This window comes from Microcebus murinus, chromosome 12, assembly GCF_040939455.1.
Source record: "Microcebus murinus isolate Inina chromosome 12, M.murinus_Inina_mat1.0, whole genome shotgun sequence".
Taxonomy (NCBI): domain Eukaryota; kingdom Metazoa; phylum Chordata; class Mammalia; order Primates; family Cheirogaleidae; genus Microcebus; species Microcebus murinus.
The window spans coordinates 28,111,375-28,137,973 of NC_134115.1; the positions used below are offsets into that span (position 1 = coordinate 28,111,375).

Genomic DNA, 26,599 nt, shown 5'->3' on the forward strand with positions numbered 1-26,599 from the left:
ATGAAGGCTTGGCCTGACTCTGGCATTGACTCTTGCTTTGGGTGCTGTGCCGTAAGGGATGACAGTTTATCTGACGCAAAGGCAGAAACATCAACTCTTCCTTCTCCCTTTGATGGAATTACGTTGTTCTTCCTTGCCATCGACACATATTCATTGACAATTCAGTTCTCTTTCTTAACTATTTATTGAGCACCCACTCTGTCCCAGAACTTAATGTTGGCATTAGAAATAAAAAATAAATAAGACACGGATCTTTGTTCTCCAGAAGCTTACATCTGATTTAAGTAGCTAGGCAGGTAGTAGACAATTTCAGTACAATGCATTAAGCGCTATGAGAGCAGCATGATGCTGACAGGAGCCACACAAGACAAGGGCTCCAGGCCACATGCTTTGAGGGAATTGCCACCTTTGACAAGGTTAAAACAGGATTCTTTAACGTAGACCTTATCAAGGGTTTCCAATATGTTCCTGTGCATTGTGAATCTTCACGTGTGGGTGGAGAAGTAGAGATCCAGTGTGCAGAATTATCTGACCACAGAATCCCTTTTCAGTGGAATGTCTCTAGGAATTTGTGCTCCATCGGCCATTAAGCGAGAAGGGCTGACATAAGATACTTAGTAAAAAATGTATTTATTTACACATTTTTAAACTGGCCAAATACATAAATGCTTTTTGAGGTTTATTTGTTTTTTAGTCCTATAACAGAGTAAAGGTGTGTAGACTTAGAAGAGTTTAACCATAAAGATTTTAATGACTGCTAGGCTGATTATTAAGCTTGATCGGATGAAACAGAATGCCTGGCCATTCTCTCATTTAGGGACTGTTTAACAATTTTTCTCCAAAAAAAATATTTAATGAACACAATAACGAGTTTCCTCCCAGTGCTTCTAATTAACGAAGCACTGAGAGATCTTTGTTAAAGGGAATGCTATCTTCAGGCCCGAAGGTATTGCAGCATCTAATATATGTGCCACGGTGACCAAATGTAATGTTAAGCTGTGAATCTGAACACATCGAGGCTAATGTGTGTACTCCATTGTCATTTTCTGATAATCATGCTCTAGGCTCTCCTGACATTTGGCTTTTAGAAAAACCATTTTGGGGTGAATTATTCTCTCTCCTCATTATCTTCGTTAGTGGAGGAAAGTCTCAAGCTAACTCTTGATTACATGCTGTCTATTTAGTAAAGGGGAAAAACAGACCCAGAAAACCATTTCATGATTCATGACTTTTCAAAATGTTTCCTAAATGTTAAAACAATTACTGTAGGCTGTTCTTGATTGCCTGGTTGTGATTGCGTAAAAGCAGGCATTTCTTTAAGAAAGTCTAGTACTTGACTTTGTTGAATAATTAACAATCAATTCATGAGTTGATTTTGCTAAGTATAAATTGGAAAAAAAATATTAATGTGTTTCTTACTAAAAATAGAAGTTTTATGCATGTATGTATTTTTTGTCAAGTTTAATAGAGAAAGTAGATATACTTCAGTGTATACTATGAATTGGATTTCTTTAAGAATATGAGATTTATTTTTCCCAGTGATTTCTGATTCCATAAACAACTAGGTGCTTTAAAAGTCTTTTTAAAATAAAGATGTCACTCTGACCTAATTCTTAGTTTAAAGAATACTTTATAGCAAAAATCAAGGTATGGAATTATCCACATACTAAAGAGATGTTGCCTATGAAACCTTGTGAGGATTGGGACTTAGAAAAAACATTCTTTAGTCTCTTTCTCTCTGTTCAACTAAATTTAATACATGCTAACTGTGTGCCAGGTGCTATGTTAGCAGCTTCACCTGGTGCATCTCATCTGATCTTCACCATATACTAAGGGCATATGGGGATACTACTGGTCTACCTATTTCAAACATGAAAGAAGAGTAAGAATCGGGAAGGTTATATAACTAGCCCAAATTATAGATCCATAAGTGGCAGAGAACCCCCAGGCAAGTGTCTTAAGCATTATGCTGTATTTTCTCTCTAACCCACAGCTTTCCTTTGTGTTAAGCCACTTTGAACTTTGACCCTTCCAAGGAGCCAAAGTTATTCTAAAATAGAACAAGGAGGGTTAGTAATGAAGCCTTAAACTTTTTAAGAAATCCTGGGAGTTAAGACTGGGCTCCCCTCCTCACCTGATCCTACACTTCTGAGGTTAGCCAGGGGAGGGAGATACTTAGGCTTAGACATTTAAGCATAAACAGCATCGATTCCGAAGTAAAAAAAAAAAAAAGATCTACTAGATCAACTTCTACTTCTTCTAGATCTACTTCTCAGCTCTGCCACTTAATAGCTGTGTGATTTTGAACAATATCCTTAATTTTCTGCCTGAGCTTTCCTCATCTGTTAAATAGCACTATAGTGCTTTCCTTCCTAGGGAGCTGTGCCATCAGATGAAGTGTTGGCACGTATTCAGTCAAAGTCCCTCTTGTTGGCAGCCATGACAACATTACAGAATCTGTCCCTAAGGCTACTTTGCTAGAATGCTCTAAGGGAAACACTTACCACTGCTTCATTCCTCAGTTAGAACTTGATATCATAGTTTCTGCCAAAAATTAAATTATCTAGGGGTGACAGCAAGAAGTTCTTAATCTAATTAACCCATGGTCCTTAAAACAGCCTGGGCATATGCTAACAGGGGAAAGAAAGGTAAAGAAAGATCCAGAATGGAAGGCCATCTGGGAAGGTGTGGAGGAGGTGGCACGCAGGTCTCAGGAGTGAGGGAAATCAGGGGAGAGAGGCTGAAAGTCTTGACTTCTTTATAGTTCTGCCTGGGACGCCCCTCCCTCAGCTCAGCGCTGGTCCCACACGACAACTCAGTGAGAGATGAAAGTAATGTTCATGAAAGCAGGTCCTGTCTTTGGGTCGGGCCCTGATGAATCACACTTGGCTGGCTTTAGGAATGGGTGGTGAGGACATGAAGCATAGGCAAAGGGGTTCTTCCCTACATCAGTGACATACCAGCGACAGGCTCTCAGTTTAGTTCATTTCTAGTAGAACACCTGGGTGACTGTGGACTAGTCTGACTGCACATCTGAAGATGCCAAAGACTCTAGAAGGAAATACTTCACTTCCTTCATAGGAGTGTTGTGAGAATTAAGTACCAGAAGGTGCCTTTGCCCCAAGACAGGCTTAGGGGAGCCTCACTTTCTCCAGGTGCTCAAGAACAGGCCTTCCCCAAGACTGGAGAGAGACCTTGACCACCCAAAGACACCCTGCACCAAAGGGCAGCCTTCAGAGCTGGCTAGACCATGATTCAAACCCCAGCCCTTCCACTTACCAACCTTAGAAAGTCCACTCATTCATTCTTTTATCCATTCATTGGCCACACAGGTACCAAAAAAATTTATTGAACAGAATTTTGCTTTGCACCAGGACACAGTGGTAGATGCTGTGGATACAGAGGTGAACAAGACAGACAAGGTTCCTGTCCTCATGTAAGTTATATTTTCATGAGAGAAGAGAGAAGGATAAAGAATGAGTAAGCAAATAAACAAACGAGATCATTTCAGTTTGAGATAAATGTCATGTACTAGGCAATTCATTGGAGAATAATCTGGGGATGGGGAAAGAAATGGTTAACTGTGTGGTCAGGACAGTTCCTTTCCAAGAGGAAGCACTGGACCTGGGACAGAACCATGAGGACCAGTCTGACATGGGAATGGCTGCAGAAAGAGCTTCCTCTACAGAGACAGCTGCAAGCACAAGGCCCTGGTGAAGGAAAGGCGTCCGGGAGAGAGCAGGGTCCTGTGACTGTGCAAACTATGTGACTATGTGATCACAGCAGAACGAAGGGAGATGAAGTCAGCAGAGTAGGCAGGGGACAGATCCTGCCTTGAATGCCACAGTAAGGGATGAGCTTTATTCTAAAGGCCATAAAACAGTTTCACACAAGGGAATGCCATGATCTAATTTCGGCTTCACACTTCTGGCTGCTGCATGCAGGGAGAGAGCACAAGGTGGATGGAAGCAGAGAAACCCATTAGGAAGATACTGAAGTAGTTTGGGTGAGAAACGATGGTGGCTGAGACCAGGGTGTGGCTGGGGTGAACAGAGAGGTGGATATGTTTGAGATGAATGTTAGCGGTGTCACGGAAGGGTTTTGTGTGGAATTTGGGGGAAAGTGGTAAGGAACCAGGAAGAATTAAACTACTCTAATTTCATAAAACGTCAGTTTATTCACTTGTAAATTTGGAGTCTGTTACTGTAACATAATGTTTGAGAATTGAACAAGAGAACATATGCTGCCTGGCACAAAGTAGGTACTTGATAAACAGCCAAGCTGTCCCTTGTTCTGACCCAGGTTGAACTGGGAACCTCTAAGTTCCAGCAAGTTCATTTCAGGATCTCAGTCATTAAAAATTCGAACTGTTATAAAATGTATGCTAAGCCCGATAGGCTCAGAAAAATCTCTCAAGCTGTCATCAGTTTGGAGTCAGTTAAAGTAAACACTGAGTTATTAAACTGTAGAGAACAGCCAATAGAAGCTTCTAGACAGACTGTAACAGCTGACAAGTGTTCACCATATGCTTATTTTGGGTGCTCTGTGACTTAAATAAAACTCTTCTCTAAATGGCAAGAATATTTGGAGAGCCACGCATACTCTGTGTGGACAGAAACCACATGTGGGAAACAATCACGCAGGGGTTGGTGTCATATCTCTGGAAAACTCTTCATCTCTGAAGCTTTGACAGAGGTTTCCTGGCTTACAGGGGACACACAAGGACTGCAGATCTGACTCTCGCTTTCTGAGTCACTCATGATGGAAAAGTTGCCTAAGGGCACGAAGACCACTCATCCAACTCTGTCCCTGCCCAGCTGTGTGGTCACAGGGACATCTCTCAGCATTTCAGGGTTGAGGACCTGGGCATGGAGGCTACGTAGATATGCCCTTGCCTGGGCCTCTGGCCACCACAAAACCTGCTGGTCTACCATGGCTGGTTTCGGTGTAGCTGAGCTGAATACAAGACAAACACGTGGTCTTTCTTGTTGCTTGTTCCTTTTCCACTTTTTCATGGTTAGCTATTCAGAGCAATAGTTCCCTATGCTGCATGTTACAATCCCTTGGTGCACTTTATAAAATACTAATCCCCAGCCCCCGTGCCAAGAGATTCTGACCTAATCAGTATAGTAGATGCTATAATACGCTGCCCAGCCAACCCTTTAGGAATGAAGGGCTTATGCCCCAGCTGCTGAAGGTGCTGTCAGGAGACAGTACTCAGATTGTCAGACCTCTCTGGGAAATGCCTTGGCTGAAGAGGGCTGCCTTGTTCAAGGCAAGACCTCTTCCTGAGACAGCCAGCATCTTCTAGTGATTGATCAATATGGGACTATAATGACAATATTGCTCAGTTCAGGACAACTCTGAAAGGCCACTCCAGCTTTAGAGCTGGGTGCAGGCGAGTTGCCTCCACTGAGAATGCATTGCAGCCCGGCAGCTCCCCTGCCTAACTCTGCTTCCTTCCTTTCTCTTCCTTCAGTAATGAGCCCAAGAACACACCCTCGCAAACTTCCCGCATGCCAATCTTCACCTTAGTGTCTGTTTTCCATGGTTTGAGGTACCACTTGGGAGTCAGCGTTTTAAAGCTCTCCAGGTGATTTTAATTAGGGTCAACAACCCCTAATCAAAGTCAGAATGTGACAGTCAACAGATAGTTATTGAACATCAACTGTGTGCCAAGTACTCTGCTAGGTTTTTGGTTCTAGCTGGAAAAGTAAAGAAGAAAGAGATTAAGAAAACTGACTAATGTTTATAGCAGCACAATTCACTATTGCACAGTCATGGAATTACCCAAGTGCCCCTCAATTCATGAATGGATAACTAAAATGTGGTATATACTCACAGTGGAATATTACTCAATCCTAAGAAACGATAGTGAACTAGCACTGTTTGTGCTATCTTGGATTAAGTTTAAGCCTGTAATACAAAGCGAGATGACACAAGACCTGGAAAATGGGCTACTTGCCATCAAATTGGTACTGACAGCCTAAAACTATGGTGTTCAAATAATTGTAGTGTTCAACAGGGATCTGGGGGGGGGGGGAGACCCACATCTTAAGGATGTGATGAGCGTTGTAGGGGGGAAAGGATTACCTCTATCCCTTTTTAGGGAGAGGCAAAGAAACACTGTAACCAAAATGTCTAAAAAAAAAATTTTGTTAATGGGAGGTGGACAGGTGGAAGGGGGGAGAAGGGGAAGGGTACACACTTTCATGGTGGGTGCAGGGCGCACCACTTGAAGACTGGACATGCTTGAAGCTCTGGCAGAGTGGGGTGGGGAGGGGCGGCAAGGGCAAGATATGTAACCCTAACAATATTTGTACCCACAGAATTTGAGAAAATAAAATAAAATAAAATTATATTAAAAAAAGAAAAGAAAAAAGAAAAAAAGGAAAACTGACTATATCTCATGCCTGTAATCTCAGTGACTTGGGAGGATGAAACGGGAGGATCAGCTGAGGCCAGGAGTTCAAGACCAGCCTGGGCAACATGATGAGACCCTGTCTCTACAAAAAAAACTTAAAAAATTAGCTGAGCACAGTGGCACATGCCTGTAGTTCCAGCTCTTTGGGAGGCTGAAGAGTGAGGATTGCTTTAATACAGGAGTTTGAGGCTGCAGTAAATTATGATTGTGCCACTGCACTCCAGCCTGGCACTCAGACAGAGTGAGACCTTGTCTCTAAAAAATGAAAAACAAAAAACAAAACAAGGACTATGACTGCAAAGCTAGTAAATGGTAGAATTAAGATTTAAAACTAGGTGGACTCCTGTGTATATGCTCCTAATTGCTGTGTTTTATTGTCTCCAAGATGATGAAGGAGAAGCATAGGATGTCCAGGGAGACCTAACCTAGCCATGCTGGTTAAGGATGGGGGGTAGGGTCAGAGAAGGATTCTCTGGGGAATGAGATTTAGTTGGTATTTAAATAAGGGGAGTCTAGGGAGAGGCAACAGAATATGCAACCACTCAAGGTAAGAGAGAGCATAGTATGTCCCAGGAAGGGATTGTTTGGTGTGATTAGAAGCGAGACAGCAAGAGGCAAACTGGGGAAGTGGCTGATATCAGAGCACACAGAGCCTTTTCTCTAACAGCAATAGGAAGCCAAAGGGTACCTGAGGGGGAGGGTTGCATCGTGATAACTCCGCTGCCAGACAGAGGACAGATTGCAGGGCAACAAGAATGGATGGATGGCAGGTGGGGTTGGTTTTTAATTTCAATTTTCAGAATCAACTTATAGGCCAATGGTTCTCATCCAAGGATAGGATGGCACCTCTGGGGCCATTTGGAAATGTGTGGAAATATTTTTGGTTGTTACAATAATCACAGATGTTAAAAATCTGGTAATGTGAGAGATGGCCCCACACAAAGGCACAACTGTCCTATTCAAAATGCCACTGGGGTCCTCACTGGGAAATCCAGCCATACGCAAGCACAGAAGGCTTAACTGTAGGAATATAAATGTTACAATCCATAGCAATGTAAAAGTAATTGTATATCTGTGAGAATTTGGAAAGTGGAGCAGGCACGAGAGGTAGAGGGAAGGGTAGGGGTATAAATTTATTCATCTTACATAGTGGGTATCAAGAGGTACTGTTGAAAGTTTATGGATCCAAATGATGGTTAAGTATATCAAAGTTATAAAGAGAAACAAGAGAAAAGTTCAAAATAAAAACAGCCCTTTCATCTGTGGCATCTGCCTGGGCTGGCATGCCTTGTGGAGCTCCAAACACTCGTAGAGGGGCCAGCTATGAACTTTGGGAAGGTGCAATGCCAGGATAACTTGAAAATAAGGCATAATTCATCCATGTGAAGACAGGAAATAGTGGCAGGCAGACAGTCTGCACGGGGAGTTTTCAGATGCCTTCACCTGAATGAGAAACCTGCCTCTGTCAGGATTTCAGATGTCTGACAGCCTTGTGTGACACCTACATAAAGTATTGGGACTAGAAGTTAGAGAAAACTTCACTGTATTTTCTTTGAAGTTTATTCAGGACATCAACAAGGTGGAAGAATAGATGGTCCAGTGCTCAATGCCGCATAGAAACATCAATTTGATAATTATCAATACATAAAAATATATTCACAAGAGCTAAGGAAACCAAGTGAGAGATTACAAGGGATAGCATAGAGATAACATGCATTGTAGAGGGTAGGAAAGACAGTTTCACAGTACCCACATCTTCCCTCTGCTAACCCCAGGCAGCACAGCTCAGATATCTTTTGCATGGGAAAGGAAAGTGAATTAAAAACCAGATTTGCTTTGGACCCCAATACCAGCCCCACCTTAGTAAAACCTAGTGACAGGCAGTTCTCCACAGCTTCATACCCCAGGCTGGTATCTGAGGACTTAGATTCCACATCAGGCCAAGTACCTGTGGATCTTGGCTTCAGGCTGGCCCCAATATACAAGCTCTAGGTCCATTGCTGCAGGGTAGCTGGCCCATGGGACACACCGTATGGTGTGCCAAAAATCTCTGGATGAGATGATTGGGGAAGAGTTTTCTCTGCTGAAGCCAGTCTGTAAAGATTAGAATAAGTTCCCACTTCTTCAGATGTACAGAAATCAACTCATGGCCACAAGGATCATAAACAATCAGGAATATTATAAGGAAAGGAAAACAGTAAATCAACAGTATCCAACCTTAAGAAATGGAGATTTATGGACTGCCTGAAAAAGAATTCAAAATAATTTTAATAAAAAAGCTCAGTGAATTACAAGAGAATACAGATAGAGAATAAATGAAATCAGGAAAACAATACATGAACAAAATGAGAAGTTTAACGAAGAGACAGAAATCATTAAAAAGAACCAAATTCTAGAACTAGAGAATAAAATATCTAAACTATAAAATACCCCAGAGACCCTCAACAATAGACTCTTAAGAAGAAAGAATCTCTGAACTTGAATACAGATCATTTGAAATCACTCAGAGGAATAAAAAGAAAACAGAATGAAAAAGAGTGAAGAATGCCTATGGGAATTATGGGATGCTGTCAAGGGAACCAATATACACATTTTGGGTATTTCACAAAGATCAGAGAAAGATGTAGGTTTAAAGAAAACTTCCCAAATCTAAAGAGAGAAATTAACATCTAGATCCATGAGGCCTAGAGAACCACAGATACATTAAAGATATCTTCACCAAGACACATTATAATCAAACTCTCAAAGACATAGAGTTTTGAAATTCATTCATATGTGTACTACCTATTCAAAGACTTCTTTGAAAATCCTGCCCTCCTTCCCCATGTCACTGTTTCAAGAGGAGCCATTAGTCAATGGTTTTCTGTTTTTTCATAGCCTTAACAAATGTCTTGGTTCTAGGGTATTAAATCTGCCCGGGTAGATTTCTGAGGCCACAGGTCTGCTATAGGCAGCATAACATAATATTCAAAAGCTCTGGCTTTGTCTCTAGCTTCAAGACCATAGGCAAACTTCTTAATTTCTTATGTAAATAGGAATAATGTTACTTTACCCTCAATGGTAATTAATATGCATTATTACCTGCTTAGGATAGCACATAAATATAATAGTAGTCAATTCTACTAGACTCCTGAGTCCCAAGAGAGCAGAGACCCTTTATTTTGTTTCCTATTGTGTGCTGGAAAGTGCCTGGCACATAGTAGTAGTCTTTGAAATGTTAGTTGACCGCTGAATGTCAAATGATTGACCTCAAAGATGTGAATCCCATTTGGCAACCTTTAGGCCTTTTACCTTTGTCAAGTTTAATTCTCTCATCAAAAGAAACTTTAAGAAAAATAATGTCACTGATGACATGACTTCCCATATTCTCATAATGAAGGTATTTTAATAGATTTCATGGTGTCAAAATTTGTCCTCAGTCTCTTAATGTCTTTTCCTCTGCTCATAATTGGAAAAGGTCCTCATTATCAGCTCAAATCCAGACTCTATTCTGGCACTAAAAGTTCCATCATCAAGCTGAACCAAATTTGTCACTGAGGTCTTTCAAAGTTTCAGCAGCGATTCTTGCTTTTTTTTTTTTTTTTTTTTTCTGAGACAGAGTCTCACTCTGTCACCTGGGCTAGAGTGCAGTGGCATCATCATGCAACCTCAAACTCCTGGGCTCAAGTGATCCTCCTGCCGTAGCCTCCAGATTAGCTAAAAGTATTTTTTGTAGAGATGAAGTCTCACTATGTTGCTCAGGTTGTTCTGAAACTCCTGACCTCAAGCAATTCTCCTGTCTTGGCCTTCCAAAGTGCTGAGATTATACGTGTGAGCCACCAGATCCAGCCAGCAATTGTAGCTTTGAAGGCCTCATTCCTGGTGCATACCCGCACTCATTCCCAAGTAACCCAAATGTGAATAGAGCCCTTGACTCATCTCTGCTCACAACCAGGCCCACCTTGAGGCCAGATTCCTTGTCAATCTACTTCATCAGACCAAGATACTCAAGAGTTAGTGATTTGTCTTTTCTATCATTTTATCCTCAACCTTGTATACCATGTTTCCCTGAAAATCAGACCTACCCATTAAATAGCAGGATTTCTAAGCATTTGCACAATATAAGCCATACCCTGAAAATAAGACCTAGTGATAGGTGTGGGTACACAGCGTATCTGCACAACCCATGCATTTCGTCGCGGAGCGGTAAAGATGATGAGCAGCCCTTCTCATCTGCCCCATCGTGACAGCTACTATCCCACAGGTGACTGGAAGTTGTGGGCAGCCCCACCAACAAGGTCAGCTCCCCCTGTCATGTCCCGGCCATCCTGTGCATGCTGCAAACTGAGGCTTTGAGGGGAAAATAACACATCCCCTGAAAATAAGCCCTAGGGTGTCTTCTTGAAGAAAAATAAATATAAGACGCTGTCTTATTTTCAGGGAAACACTGTAGTGTCCTTCACGAAATAAGCATTTGATGAATAAAGTCTTGTAATTTTAACTTTGGTTTCCTATTTGTCTTTTTGCTGCTGAGTCTCTACGCATCTGTAACACCGCTTTGAATCTCCCAAAACATCACTAAGAGCCTCAATAACTAATTACTCAGTGTAAAAATAAATATATGAAAAATAAGAAAATAACTAAAAATGTGAATAAGAGAAGGAATAGGAACAGTATAGGTAAACTAAATTCCTTATCTTTCATGGCAGGGAGTCAGCAAATACTGTTAAGGATAATGAATCAAGAAATGGACGTAGAAATATAATGTTTAGAATATAGAGCAAACTTTCAGAAAATCAGGAAGAAAAACCATCAGAAAAACAAGAAGTGAAATTAGAGTTTGAGTTCAGGAGTAGGAAGTGATAAGGGAAACTCTGACTTTGCATTTTATCCCTTGTCTTAAATACTTTTTGTATGTGTATTTCCATCTGTATGTGTTATATAAGTGAGTGAACTTAGTTTCCTGCCTTACTTAATGCATGCCTCTGTGATGGACAGCGAATGGTTCTCTCACTTTCTGAGGAGCTGGTTCTATTCAGCAGGGACCTGCCAAGAACTATGGGCCACCTTCAGACATGTGTCCATGTACCCATAATTTTCAAGTGTTGAACTGAACTGTCCACTCATCCGCAATGGGGCTGAATCCATGAGTATTTTCTTCCAAGTGCGGTAAGGACTTCCCTGGCCCCACTGGGTCTAGATCCATTTTTCCCTAAGTGGAACTGTGGGAAGTGGGCAGGGGAGACTGTGCAGTCACTGGGAAGCTAGGTAGTCAGCCTCCGGAGGAGAAAGGAACAACTTCTCCAGGGCATCCTTATCTGCTGGGAGGCTCCTTCCAACTGCATGGGAGTCAGGTACGAGCAGGGATTCACTGTAAAGGAATGGGCAGATTCCTAACAAGCCACTTGTCTGTGAGTAGAGGACATGGGAAGGAGAGGAGTGGAGTGATGAGCAGGAGTTAGAATCCAGCATAGCCTGATTCTGAACCCTCCAAACACCAGCTCAGTTGGGGCTCTATTTGCCATTAATTTTTATGACAACTACTCCTCTATCTTTCTGTGCAGTCCTTCTGAGGGACAGTGACATGCCATGTGCACTATAGTGTTCTGTCATCTGTGATCTCTTCTTCAAGGGTAGGATCTGAGCCTCATGAATCTTCATATCCCTTGCACTGAGTATATGCCTAATAAATGCTGGCTGAATAAATGAATACATGAATAAATAAAAGCCAAAATGAATAAACAAAATGCTCATTATATCATCCCTTTTTTTTAAACATCAGCAAACTAGGGTATGGAGTATAACAAAAATTCCATTGCTTTCTTGTACATCCCTGATTGTATGACTGGTGCATGTCTACTTGTATGTGTGCATGTGTGTGTGTGTGTGTGTGTGTGTGTGTGTATTTGTGTGTGTGTATTACCATAACTACTTGCAGGAGCTAGATAATTGGTAATGGGAATGCAAATTAAGCCTTTGGGATCCCTAAGAGGTGCAGGGAAGCTTAGACTTCTCCAGGACTAATGAATTAAGAAGGAAATTTAATAATGCTGCAAGTGTGGGATGACATTTGTAGAAAGAAAGTTTCACTCAAAAAATATTTGTAATTGTCCAGGCAATAAGCTTAAAGAGCATGAGCCTAGGCTACAAGTAGAAACTTGGCACTAGAAATACCAATTTGCTTCGTCTCTTGCCTAGGGAGCTAAGCCAAATATCTGTTTAGTCAGGTGAACACAGTATGGTGGAATTAGGCAGGGGAAACCTTTAATAACACTACCTATTTCATTAGCCTAAAAATAATAATAAGCAGTGCCTGTGAGATCCTGGTAAAATTTGCATGCTTCTCCTCTATTGGAGGTATTAGAAATTGGTTTAACCTTTTTGGAAATCAATAAGTCAAGGAGGCTGCCATGCTATTCCTGTCTAGCAATGGAAAAGAACTTTGTAAAGATTTTCAGACATCTTTGATTAATCACTGTAAAGATTTAATCATGCCCTGGTGGGTGTTCCAATAGATTAAAAGTAACCAAGCAACATTGTGATAGGAACGGTGTACAAAATTTCCTTAGCAGGAAGTTATAGATGGACACAGCTATCATTCTGTCCAGATAGTTCTAACTAAGAGAAGTCCAGAATGTTTGTGCAGGTTCTGCAGCTCTGCCAGGTTTGTAGCTTCCCCTGGGGAGCCTGGACTTTGAGTAATTCCTGGATAATAAATGTGATCAATTGATTTATCCGTTCATTCAGAAATGTTTATTGAACTTCCATTGTGCAAGTTATCCGTTTGAAGGAAGGCACCTCTTTTATCTTTCTTTGGGCCCCTTTCTTGCACAGGAAGGATCCTCAAGAGATACTTGCTGATTGACAGGCTGAAACAAAATGGATTTTCCCACACTAGTTTCATATCTGGGTTGTAGCTGACAGAATTTATTGCATCTGTAAAACTTCCTTAAGTTTATTAGTTGCTAAGCGTGGGAGATTACAGCTTTCGTTTTGCATTCCCCTTGCAATAAAGATCTCTTTTTGTATTTTCATTGCTAGCAAAATCAGCTGCTGATGGATCCCTTATGTAAATTCTCTCTGGCAGGGGCTGGGTTGGCTCTATATTTTTTAATGAGCTTCCTCATCTAGTGCTAAATGCTAGAGCCTTAGGTTGTTGACCTTAAAGCCTCAGCTTAGAGGTTCACTGATTTCACCTTTTCTTAAATACTAGCATTCCCATCCGTGTGTGTGTGTGTGTGTGTGTGTGTGTGTGAGAGAGAGAGAGAGGGAGAGAAAGAGAAAGAGAATTATGGCTTCAACCTAAAGTTCAGCTGTTGAATTTAGACTATTTATTAATATGTACTCCCAGGCTTTGTACTATTCTCAGGGAATCTTAAGAGATAAACAGAAAGCCATGATTCAGAGACCTGGAAAACAGAAGAGAACTGAAAGATGAACTTGCATATGGCTGGGGTTAGAGTGTGAGGGTGAGGCTATTAGCCCGAGCAGAGGAAAATAATATATCCACAGACGACAGTAACTAAACAGAAATTCACAGACTAGTCCAGCAACAGAACATTGGCAAAGTATGCACTGGTTCTACTGTACCTTGGTAGGCATGGGCTTCTTAAAGGTGATTTCAGCTTGCAGCCAAACACCCCTTGGAGATTCCAACAGAGACCAGATCTTTTCTTGAACCACGTGGTTCTCTTCAAAGATATAAACTGCGAGGGTGTCACTCATTTTTAAAAACCCATAGATGGCGTAATGAAAACGCAGACAGTACTGCAAGTTTCCTGGTAGGGAGGGACCGTAGAGCCTTCCAATGTAGCCAGGCTGGGATGTGAACTTTGTGTTGGCCAGCAAGTAATACCCTGTGAACAAGACAAAGCATTGAGTGTCTCCGCAATGAAAAATAATCTAATCCAGGTTAGCAGGTGGAAAAGACGTGGTGAAAGCAGTGGCATTTGCCAGCAGAGACTATTTCCATAGGCTTTAAATGACGGAAAGCATTTTCCAATGTCTGCAATTTCAGTGAGAGAAAATACCTCTGTGCCTCTATTGTAAATAAAACCTCCTTCAGTGCTAAGTAAACTTTATAAACCAGTGGAGATTTCCTACTGCCTATGCCCGGATTCCAGTAGTCATTTATGCTTTTCATGAAACAAAAAGAATGAAATCATCTTGGGGCTACCAGCTGGCTTGTGTTGTATATTTAGTGCTGGGTCACAGTGGAGGGACAGCCCAGAGCAGATTTTTCCTTCTTAACTGTGCAGTGACCAATGAGGACAGAGGGATCAGAGTCTGGCCTGGGAGTCTTTGTGGGGGTAGGTGTGTATGTGCAGACCTCCTCTCTTGGTCAAATGTTGAACTTGCCCCCGAAGAGCAAGTTTTTAATCAGAGAGTCCCTCTCAGGTGCTGAAGATCTGTGTTCTTCCCTTATTTCTAAATAGCATGAAGAAAAATAAGATCAGGAAACTCCCTCTCCTACCACCCTTATAGTCAATTTTTAATAAAACAGGTCCATGTATCCTAGAAAGCCTGGGCAGAAAAGAAAAAAATAACACCCTATTTTTTTTTTTCTTTCCCTTTTCTGCTCACTCCCCTGTCAATTTTCTTTTGGGCACATCAGTCTTTGCTACACAGTTTATCCAATTATTTAACTCATAAGAAAAGAAAGATAACACCAGAGCGCTCTCTCTCTCTCTCTCTCTCTCTCTCTCTCTCTCTCTCTCTCTCTCTCTCTCTCTCTCTCCACACACAAATAAGCCATGTGAGGTCACCACAAGAAGGTGGCCATCTACAAACCAGGAAGAGAGGTCTTAAAGAAAGGACTTCTTTGCTGAAAACCTTTCAATGGCTTCTCATTTCCTTTATAATAAACTCCTGAATGCTTACTCTGACCCGCCATGCCCATGTTCCATCTCCCTTTCCAGCTTCCTTTTCCTCCATCTTCTCCACCCTCCCTCCCCCCAGTGCAGCCACAGCCACACTGACCTTCCTGCTCCACGGTGAGACCCAAACTTGAGACCTTTGCAGATGCTGTTCCCCCTGCCTGGATCACTCCCACACTCTCAGCTAACTGCACCTTCCCTTGGAGAAACTGTCTCTGAATCCTCCACCAAAACTAGGTTCTTCCCTCTATTCTCTCTCAGAGCTCATTCTTCATTTCTTTCATAGCACTAAAGGTGATCAGAACATGCCACCCCAAAATATGCCACTTTGGCATAATGATTATTTTGAGCCAAAGGCACTTGAGAAACAGAGAATTTAAGAAGGGATCTCTGGGCTCCTATTTTCTACCTAAAAGCGAGCCATAAAATTTCCCATGAACCAGATGTCCTCCCCCTATACCAGGAAGGGAAGAACCTTCTTACAACAGAAGCCTGGGAGTTGACACCAAAATGGGTCTGTGCAAACCAACCTACTAAAATAACCCTTATCTTTTATTAGTTTCTCCCATACATTTCCCAGTCACTTTCCCACAATGTACTGCCCCTAAAAGCTTTGTCTTGTCACTTATCTATAATCTTATCATTCTTTGTTAAAAATGGTATATAAGCTCTCAGGCCTATCTGCTTCTTTGAGTGTTCATTTTTCCTTAAAAGGCTCCTGTGTAAAAATGGTAAATAAAACTTGTATGTTTTTCCCCTGTTAATCTAGCTTCTGCCAGTTTGATTCTCAGTCCCAGCCACAGAACCTAAGAGGGCAGAGGAAAGGATTTCTTTCCTCATAGCACTTACCACACTTGTAATTATAAGTTTATTTGTGCATAAATTTGTCTAATGTTCCTCTTGCCTGTTGAAACGATTGTTGGCCGGCAAGAACAGGATTCACATCAGGTTTGCTCACTATTGTAGTGCCCAGGAGTTAAGATACTAGAATCATTATCTTGCTTTGAAAATTGATAAAGTGAGAGTATAGTGAGTTTCTGTCCCTAAACAGCTCCCTGTTTCATCAGCTCACTGTTCCTAGAACTCAAATGTTTCTGGAGAGATGATTTTCCAATTAGTCTGTAAAGGTCAGAATCAGTTTTGTAGGGCCTGTATTCCCACCAGCGAGGCAACCTCTAAAAAAAACGAACACAAAATGACAAGTGCAAAATCGTGAGGGCCCCTTCCAGAGCCTTTCCCAGTGTTGGTGCGAGCGAGAAGCCCTGGAACTTAAGCTTCATCAGCTTCATGATAAATTCACCCCTGTGCCCAGTATATAAATACTTGTTGAATAAATGAATGAGACACTAAACCCGCTGAAACCAAGCTCTTTCCATTCGTCTCCACTGGAGTGGGGACCTGCAAAATATGTCATTAAATTACTAGGGAGTCCCTATACAAGGAATGCTGAGGCTCAGGTTTCTAAGAGCTTCTTATAGACACATCCATCAAGTGCCCACCCTGCATTTTCCAATAACTTCCCTCAACAATAGATTTTTTATTATAGTAAAATACAGCTAAAATGTCCTATTTTAACCGTTTTAAAGTGTATAATTCTGTGGCATTTCGTACATTCACAACGCTGTGCAAGTATCACTACTATCTGGTTCCAGACGACTTTCATCAGCCCAAAAGGAAACCCCATCCCCACTAAACACTCCCCATTGCCCCCACCCCAGCCCCTGGCAACTGCTAATCTGCTTTCCATCCCTATGGATTTGTCTATTCTGAAGATTTCATGTAAATGGAATCCGATAGTAATTTTAAAGGATTTCATCTAAAGTGAAGAGCAAAAGAATTTCCAAAGATTTGGCTATTTAATTAATGGGCAAATACATTTGCAAGCACAGGAAATTGAATTCCAATTTTTATAAAAATTGTTAAACACTAGATTATCTATTGTCTTTCCTTCTTCACAGCTGCCTTTTTTATTTTAACTTTTTGTAAGTCGATGTCATTGTAGGTGTGGTTGAGGAATGGCCAAGGAGGCATGCAGACTACCTGAGGGGGCCCCACATGGCCAGCCTGCGGTTTACCTGAGCCCGTGGTGTGGTCTCCGGCCCGATACATGTTTGGTTTTACTTTCACTCGGGTCCAACCCGGACCTTCTTTATCTTGGTAAAAGTTGCAGAGGTCTTCCTCAAAATTGCAGCTTGCTTCCTTGGCACTGAAAGGAAGATCTGAGCAAAGGAGAACCAAAGTTAACGACAGTCAAACCCAAAGATCTCGACAGTCTACGGCAACCAGTTGACAGATACATATGCATTTATGCCGGGGAAGACCAAAGAAAAAACACAACTAAATATTTTTACCCGAATGGCACGTTGCCAGGTTAGCATCAAAGCAACATTTGAACATGACAGGAAAATTGTGCTTTTCCTCTCTAAAGGGAGGGGAGAAAAGAGCCCTATTTACACTCTCTACAAAAAACGGGTTACTAGATTTCAGGAGAAATTTCCTTTCGTGACTGTGAGCATTGATTCACATGTTTCTTCACAGTTCAAAATTCATTCACACAAAATTTAAAAGAAAGGGAAAAGGAAAGGATTTCAGGGGACTCATAAATTCTCTCTAAGATATGTATTTTAGAAATAGTGCTTTTTAGAAATAAATTTTCCTTTGTTGCCCAATCTCTGTGTCACAAGCTCGGCTGCCGTCTACTTATAATTGATATTAGCAGTAGGAGCTGATCTGCTTGATGAAAGTCATCACTCAGTACAAATCATGCAGTCCAAAAAGTCACAACAATTCTGCCGTGGGTACTGCTATTGTTCTGGCTTTGCTGAGTTCTGGTATCATTTACCATGTTTTTATAAATATCATGCCAGCCTGGATGGCCCAGAGGAAATGGGACATAAAAGGTGACTGCTTTTTTTGAGAATAACTTTTTAATCCTATTAACATGTGAGTTGTACATCTCACTGTTCAGATTGCCTGCTGAGTCCAGAGATGTGACTGTAGCAGTTTGGGACAATTTCCATGTAGCCAAGTATGATTCCGGTCTGCACGCGGACACTCAAATGCATCTAACACTCTAGGACCAGCGAGGGCACTGGGTGGAATAACTGGAAAATCATCTCTAGAGAAATATTTGAGTTCTGGGAGCAGAGACCTGATGAAACAGGGAGATGTTTGGAGACATAGACTCCCTATTGTCTCAATCTGTCAATTTTCAAAGCAAGAAAACATTCAAGTGGGCTGAGGAACTGACCCAGATTAAAAGGGATGAAAGAGGCATGACAATCAAATGCTACCAGGGATCCAAGATTCAATCTTGGTCCAGAAGAACAAATATCTATAAAGGACATTGTCGGGGCAATTGGAGAAATTGGTGCATGAACTGCAGGTTAGTTGATAATATTGTATCAGTATTGAGTTTCCTGAACTTCATAATTATCCCACAATTAATTACATTGGAGAATGTGTTTGGCCTTATAAAACACACCTTAAAATATTTAGGGGCAAAGGGGCATGATGTTTGCAACCTACTCTTAAATGACTGATAAAATAAACATAGCAAAATGTTTATGTGCAGATCAGGGAGAAAAGTAAATGGGAGTTCTTTGTAGTATTCTTGCAAATTTTGCCTGAGTTTGAAATGATATAAAAACAAACAGTTTTTTAAAAAGTAAATTACTAACGTCACATTATAAAAAAAGATTAGGAAGAAAATGTTCCTGTATAAATAGAACCTGATTGTATTTCATGCAACACACCCTAGGAAGTGCACCAGGAGCAAACCCTGATGAGCCAGAAGAGGAAACGCAGAAAATTCTTAGGGCGCTAAGAACCGGTGGATTAGCCCACGATCTGCTCTGCCTGATTCTGTCAGCACCAGGGTGTATCTTTAAGCCCTGAAGATAAAGTTGTTGAAAAAATTAATACAATGTCATACAAACAAGGGTCCTTTGACATTCTCCTATGGAGACTGGAGACCTCAGGAAACTTCATTAAGGTCTCTAGTATTAGTCACCCCTCTGATATCTGGTAATGAAAAAACAAATAAAAAGTCCAAAATCTACAGATGGCCATCTGGCTCAGGAAATGGGGTGGCACTCCCAAATGCGTGCGTGAAGGAAACAGCAGGTCAGCGGAATTACTCATCAGGAATGAATCTCAAAGCAGTACCCTTGGGCAATTGCAAGAGAATCTTAACTAATTTAGGTGAGTGGAAGAGGGGGGAGGTGGTATTAAAACTAGGAAGTTTACAACAGTTTTATTCATAATTGCCAAAAGTTAAAAGCAGCCAAGATGCCCTTCAGTAGGTGAATGGATACAAAAACTGTGGTCTATCCAGACAATGGAATATTATTCAGCATTTAAAAGGAATGAGCTATCAAGCCATGGCAAGACATGGAGGAAAGTTAAATGTGCATTACTAAGTGAGGGCCACCAATTTGAAAAGTCTACATATTGTATGATTCCAACTATATGACATTTTGGAAAAGGCACAACTACAGGGACAGTAAAAAGATGAGTGGTTGCCAGGGGTCCGGGGTAGGATGAACAGGCAGAGCACAGAGGATTTTTAGAGTAGGGACACTATTGTGTCTGATACTCTAATGGTGGATACATGTCATGACACATTTGTCCAAATCCATAGAATGTACAACACCAAGGAGAACCTTAATGTTAACTATGGACTGTGGTGACAGTGATGTGTGTGTGGGGGGGAGTAATATGTAAAATCTCTGTACTTTCCACTCAATTTTGCTGTGAACCTAAAACTGCACTAGAAAATAAAGTCTATTAAAAAAAAACTTGACAGTAATTAAGGATCATGTCTCTCCACGATGAGAGATTGAGTTATGCAGAAATAATTTTTCGGATGATGTGATTATATTCTTTCGCTAAATACCTAGGTTTAGAAATGGATTTGTCTGGCATCCTGAGAAGGTCTGATAAAAAGAAAATCTCAAAAGCCTAACTCAGAGGCGAAATCTTTTTCAGCTAGAATGCTGCTTCTACCTCAAGACAAGATCTGATTGCAGAAGATGGGCCTCTCGTGTGTGACCAACAATGAGCTCCCAGGGAGCTGGGGTGGATGCTAAGCCTTTGCTTCAAGCTTGTTTCAGAAGCGTGGGTCAAGTGGTGATCACGAATTGGGCCACTGGGGAGTGTTAATGACATATCTGAAGCATGGGGAGCAATCAGAAGCAGTTGGAAGCCCCTGAGCATCAGTTGATTATCAGGAAAAAAAAGAAAAAGGAATTAAAGCCCCTTTAAGCAAGTTATCAAAACGCATCATCATGTAAAGTTTAATCACTTGTTTTCTGACATTTGAACTTTTTAAGAATGAGAGGCTTTGAAGAGAGTCTAATTAGATGCAATGTGTTGCAGTTTGAGAATTGTTGGGAGCATTTCTCATTCTTTCCCCTGTTCATAGGCTTCATGGAGACAAACTCAGCATCAGCCCTACAGATCCAAAAAGCTCATCAGCCCCTGTGGTGCTAAAAAGGGAGATACTGGGAGCAGACTGCTCTCTAGATGGCTAAAATTGCAGGGGAGTTTTATTTTAGCATGAGCCAGCCCAAAGGCAGGCTGTGATAGCTCATAGCTGGCTTGGGGAAGAGAGTGAATGGGACCCACCACACTGAGGAACATGATGAAGCCAGAGGCTAGGTCACTGGCGAGGCTGCAGAGACTCTTGGGAGCATCTAATATGAGGAAGGCTGTGGCAATTTCAGCAGTAACCTAGGCAGCAATTGGACCTGGGTTTCCAAGTAGACAAGAGGTCTGGGCAGTGTGTTTTTGGTGAATGGCCAATTTTGGGATTCAGGGAGTGATCCTATGTGAGGGATGTATCCATGGATGTCAGAATCCACTCAGTCCCTGGGCTGGGTGTGGGGTAGACCCAAGCCCAGAGAGGAGGTTGGGCCTGCATGTGGCAGAGCAGTGGAGCTCTCAGTTTGGGGTTGGGCAAAGTGGACGGGATCACCTGTTAGGCATTCAAGGATTTACAGACCAATAGGAGGGCTTATTCCTACTCTAGACATTAGGACAAACGTGGTTGTGGAGGGGGAGCATGTGGGCAGAAAGGGATGGAAAGGGAAGTTCCATAACTCAAAGTGGGGATAGTCTCACTGTCCTATGGAAGCATCCTGGGGGACCACATGACACTGAGTGTTGAACACCTGTGACTATGCAATGGGTCTCAAGTATGGGAGACTGGATTAACTCTAAGCCTAACCAGATGGTGGGAACACAGTGCTTCATATGCTTCATAATAATTCCTGTCTCAGCCTACTAGGGAGATGAGGGAAGAAAATGCTTGAACCAGCTGGGAAAAACAGAGACAACAAGTCTGGAGCTAACTGAGATAAAGAAAAAATGTTGGCACCTGTTTTGAAACAGAAGGGCATAAACTATTTGAGAAATGCAAGATGAAGTATGAAAACTAAAGGGCTCAGCTTCTGAAGAGTCAATCTGGCCCGCAGCCACTCAATGAAAGGCACAAAGCAGGCACCAGCTGACACATTCATCAAGGCAGTGCCCCTTGCTGGCTCCCTTTAGCTGCAATACGACCCTCTGTTCTCCTGGGAAGGAGTGGGTGTATTTTGAAAATAAAGTACATAATGTTGTCTCATAACCAAGCATTTTCTGTGTGTCATACTCTATGCAGTGGCCTTCATAGATATTAACTCAGTGATCTTCCTGACAATTGTATGAGACAGATTTTTCCATCCTTGCCCTATAGATGTGGAAACAGAGTCTTAAAGAGGTTAAATAACATGACCAACGCCACACAGCTTGTTAGTGGCAGATAGGGATGTGAATCCAAATTCCTGGTCCTTCAGCATAACGCCATGATGATGCAATTAAACCATTTTAAAGCCAAGTCGGTATCGCGGGAAGTTCTGAAGAGCAATATGGAGCCTTGGTTAATCTAAGCCTAATATATAAAAATACCTATCTGCAGAGGTTCCTGCAAAGAAACGGTCTTTATGTGGGTTGTATTTTATAGACTGAGGGGCCAACAGCCCTCCTAACAGATGGTCCTTATTTTGCTAGAACTTTTGTTTTCTTTTCCCCTCCAGTCAGACCACCAGTATGGTACGAAAGACCTCACAAAAATTCTGTATCTTTTTCAAAGAAAGAGCATTTCTAAGCATCACTTCTAAAGTGACTGAGTTGATTCTCTTACCCCCAGCTGCCTTGCCACTCCACCCTCTACCCAGGGCAGATATCAAATAAACACCTTTTCTCCCATATATTATATATAACTGAGACATACAAAAGTTCAATGTAACTGCCTAGTGACAGAGAAGAGCAACTTTCTAAAACGAATGATAAGAAGGCTGTAAAATTACTATTAACATAATTGAAATATTAACTGATAGGATTAGGGAGCAAAACGAATTTAGAGAAGTAAAACAATTTTGATTTCTGGGTTCTGTCAGACTTAGAGACTCTTTCAATCTTTGATTATTAATTTGGGTTAAATCATTTAAAATATGTAAATCTAGTCTGGTTCTATTTATTTTACTACCTTTAGAAATTAGAATTAGTAAAAAATAATATTTGGTTTCAGCAAATTTGCAGATTTCTCCCTAATTTTGGTGTAACAGTTTAGCTCAACTAGAAAATATTATCATTTTTAGTCCCTTTGCTTGTAAAATATATGTGAAAGCATATTAAGATACCAACTCTACTTTAAGTGAACGTCAGACCACAAAGGCCAAGTTCAAAAATTTCTTTCTATGTTTCAAAACCCAGAATGGGGGCTCATTAATAAGATGGGGTGACCACAGTGTCTCCCTGGGACCCTCAAGGAAATAAACTTAGTAAATGCTAAGGTCACCTGCATTTATGTGGGTTATTATTAATATATTATCTTCATTCTTATTATAAAAAATTTGTTTTCTAATTCACTTTGAATCAATCAATTCGCTCATCTATTTTTCCCAGAAAGTAAAAAATGTCTCTTTCCAAACACCAAATTTATGAAATTACAAAATTTGCCATGATAAAATTAATATGAGGGTTCACTTAGGAAGATAAAGTAATTAAATTAAGAGCACATACTATTTAGCCAGAACATCTAGAGATATCTACCAAATGCTAACATCTTTAAACATGAGGACATTGATAAATCGTGGATACATAAAGTTGGAAAGGGTTGGAAAGAGAAAGATGCAGTGGGAATAAGTTGGCACCATTCAATTTTCTTTTCCTAGCAGGTAGGGAAGATGAAAGCTCCCTAAGATATGACAACAGGCCTGTGGTGTCAGAACAGATAGATTCTCTCTGTGAGGGGAAAAAAAGAATAATAGTCCAGAAAAATGACTATTCAATTAAATAATTTTTTTTTTCTGAGACAGAGTCTCACTCTGTCACCCAGTCTAGAGTGCCATGGCGTCAGCCTAGCTCACAGCAACCTCAATCTCCTGGGCTCAAGTGATCTTCCTGCCTTAGCCTCCCAAGTAGTTGGGACTACAGGCATGCACCACCATGCCCGGCTAATTTTTTCTACATATTTTTAGTTGGCCAATTAATTTCTTTCTACTTTTAGTAGATACAGAGTCTCGCTGTTGCTCAGGCTAGTTTCCAACTCCTGACCTTGAGTGATCCTCCTGCCTTGGCCTCCCAGAGAGCTTGGATTACAGGCATGAGCCACCGCGACTATAATCTGTCCTCAATTAAATAATTTTTTAAGGATGAGATAAGGGGAAAGGTCTGGAAATCAAAAGCAATTAAAGCAAGTCCTGACCAGGAAATCTGCTGGGATAGGAAAATTCCAAACGTGAGGAAGAAGGAAAAGAGAGTGCTCACCTGTCTGGTTCTGGCAGTGAACAGGAGAGAAAGAAATGTCATCCAAGGCAACATACCCTCCTTTGGGTCCATTGAATGCAACTTCAAAAATAACCTGTGGAGGAAAATGACATGCTGTCACATGTATACATATTTTCTGTTAGGCTTAGGCTCTAAACCATGATTTAAAATGGCATGTCAATCAAACCAGTTGATGCCAAGTTACAAGGACTTTAGGGAATCATGTTTCCAAATATGAGAGTTTGGGCAGCACCCTCCTCAACCTTCTCTTTTAGGGAGAATGAAACTGCTATGATCTGCGTGTTTGTGTGCCCTCAGAAGTCATATGTTGAAATTCTAACCCCCAAGGTGATGGTATTAGAAGGTGGGGCCTTTGGGGAGGTGATTAGATTTGGGGAATGGGATTAGTGTCCTATAAAAGAGGCCCAAGGGAGCTCATTTGTCCCTTCCACCATCTGAGGACACAGGGGTCACCATCTATGAACCAGGAAACAGGCCCTTACCAGACACCAGACCTGTTGGCACCTTGACCTTGAACTTCCCAGACTCCAGAACCGTGAGAAATACATTTCTGTTGTTTATAAGCCACTCAGTCTATGGTATTTTGTTACAGCATCCCAAATGGCCTAGGACGGAAACCCTGAAGTTGCATTTTACCGGAGGATATTTCCCTCTTCCTTGAGTGTCAGCTGAAGTGCCTATGTCATTTCTGATAGAACTACAGAATTCATTAGCATTGTGAACTTCGATCAAAGGAAAAACAGGCTAAGTGAAGAAAGCAGGCCAGGTTTTCTCCCTGCCGTCCATAGGGAGCTAGGGCCCTCTGAGTCCCTGTCCTTCTTGCTACATGGAACTCTAGGTGAGGACCTGGATAAAGATGCAGCACTCAGGGACGACTGCCCTGATCTCAGCTTGTCCAGATATGTTCCGATGGTTAGAAAGAACATGGGTTAGTGAGCTCCACCTCTTTAGCATTGTTCTCTTCCCTGACACTATGACTCTGAGCTCAATCTACCACCTCGGCCTGCGGCCATGGATCATGTATGGTCAGCACAGCCTTCACCTGTGCTGGGAAAACCACCAAGCTATGCAGTCCACTCCGTGTGAATTGATAACACGAGAAGACACAGCAGGGAGCAGGGTTTGAAGCCACAATGCCTGCAAGGGCCAGGCGGGTAGTGTAAACACACGAGGTTGGGCTTGGTATTGGTGCAGACTCACATGAAACAAAGAAGGGAAGCCCTGTTTGAAGGGGCAGCTGTTACTCAGCAATTCAGGTCCATGGACATTTAGCCCTCAAGGCACTAGCTGATACAGAAAGTGAATGACAGAACTTGGTTCATACTGAGCAGGTGGGGTGAGAATGATATTTCCGATCATAACATGCTAATCACACGCCTGGCGCCAATATGTTCTCTCTCGTTCAGAAAGACAGTCTCCAACATTTGTTTTCCTTTCTAAAATTCATTTGAGAATATGGTGGCATTGAATTCACCGATTTCTGCAGGACAAGTTTCTTTTCCTGACAATGAGAGGCAAATAATACCAGTGAATAGGTTCAGAACAATAGAGGAAAAACACACATTTGTGGCCCCAAAGGCTGTGTATGGAGGTTTAACAGTGTTCAGAATTGCAACTTTTCAAGTATTGATATAAAAAAACAACCTCAGTGAAGTTTCATTCATATAAATGTTGCCCGAGGAGATTACGGCTGGATGAAAGGAGTTGGTGAAGAAAACGCTGCCAGTATGTATGTGGGACTCATTTGACTTTGACAGAAGGAAAACTTTTGAAACAATACATGCATTTCTTTCTCTCCTTGTAATCCAAAGTCACAGAAAATTTTCCACTGGGCTGCAAGAGCAACTGGAGGCCTGGTCCGCCTTTGGGATAGGAAATAGCTCACATTCTGCAAAAGGCACTGTGCGCTCTCTGGGCCGTTTGGGGGGTAGGAAGGGGTGCAGGGAGAGGCAGGCACGCCATCGGTAGACAGAACACGCCAGAAGCCAAGGCCCAACCCCAGCGTCCTCTGCAGCTCTGCATCAGGCTAGCAGATGGCACCACTGAAAAGCGTCCAGAGGAATAATCCGCTTCTTTTGCAATTTAAAGGGAACTGGGGAAGATATTGCAAAAAGCGCAAAGTGAAAAGTGAAGGATATTAATAACGTATGGTAACTAACACTCTACTTAGAGCTCCAAATCCTTATAGCAATCTTATACGTTTAGCAACCGCCACGCTGCAGCCGATGACTCCAGAGGTCCTCTGGGGTCCTCAGACAGAGCCCGGCCACCGTCCTCAGCTTTGGGTCAGATTTTAGTCTAGGAACTTTACTAAGTTCTTGGCATTCACCAGTGTGACCCAGAAAAAAAAAATGCCAAACTTAGACACTCTGTTTTCTCCTTTCCTATCTATAAATATGGAGATAATTTTATCTACTTTGTCGGATAGTTTTAATACTGAGAGTACTTGTAAGCTCTGGAATGCATACATAGATATAGCTATGTATTA

The 26,599-nt window shown here is 41.7% G+C and overlaps 1 protein-coding gene across 2 annotated transcripts in view; it reads right to left on the bottom strand.

Moving 5' to 3' along the window:
• MAMDC2 (MAM domain containing 2) overlaps positions 1–26,599 on the bottom strand; it is a 161,422-nt gene that overhangs the window by 45,048 nt on the left and 89,775 nt on the right. For both annotated transcript variants that reach the window (XM_012736779.2, XM_076008640.1), the window contains exons 7-9: positions 24,091–24,184; positions 17,355–17,498; positions 13,994–14,259 (exon numbers count right to left, since the gene is read on the bottom strand). In XM_012736779.2, the coding sequence (XP_012592233.1) occupies positions 13,994–14,259; positions 17,355–17,498; positions 24,091–24,184 (504 nt within the window). The remainder of the gene's footprint in view (positions 1–13,993; positions 14,260–17,354; positions 17,499–24,090; positions 24,185–26,599) is intronic.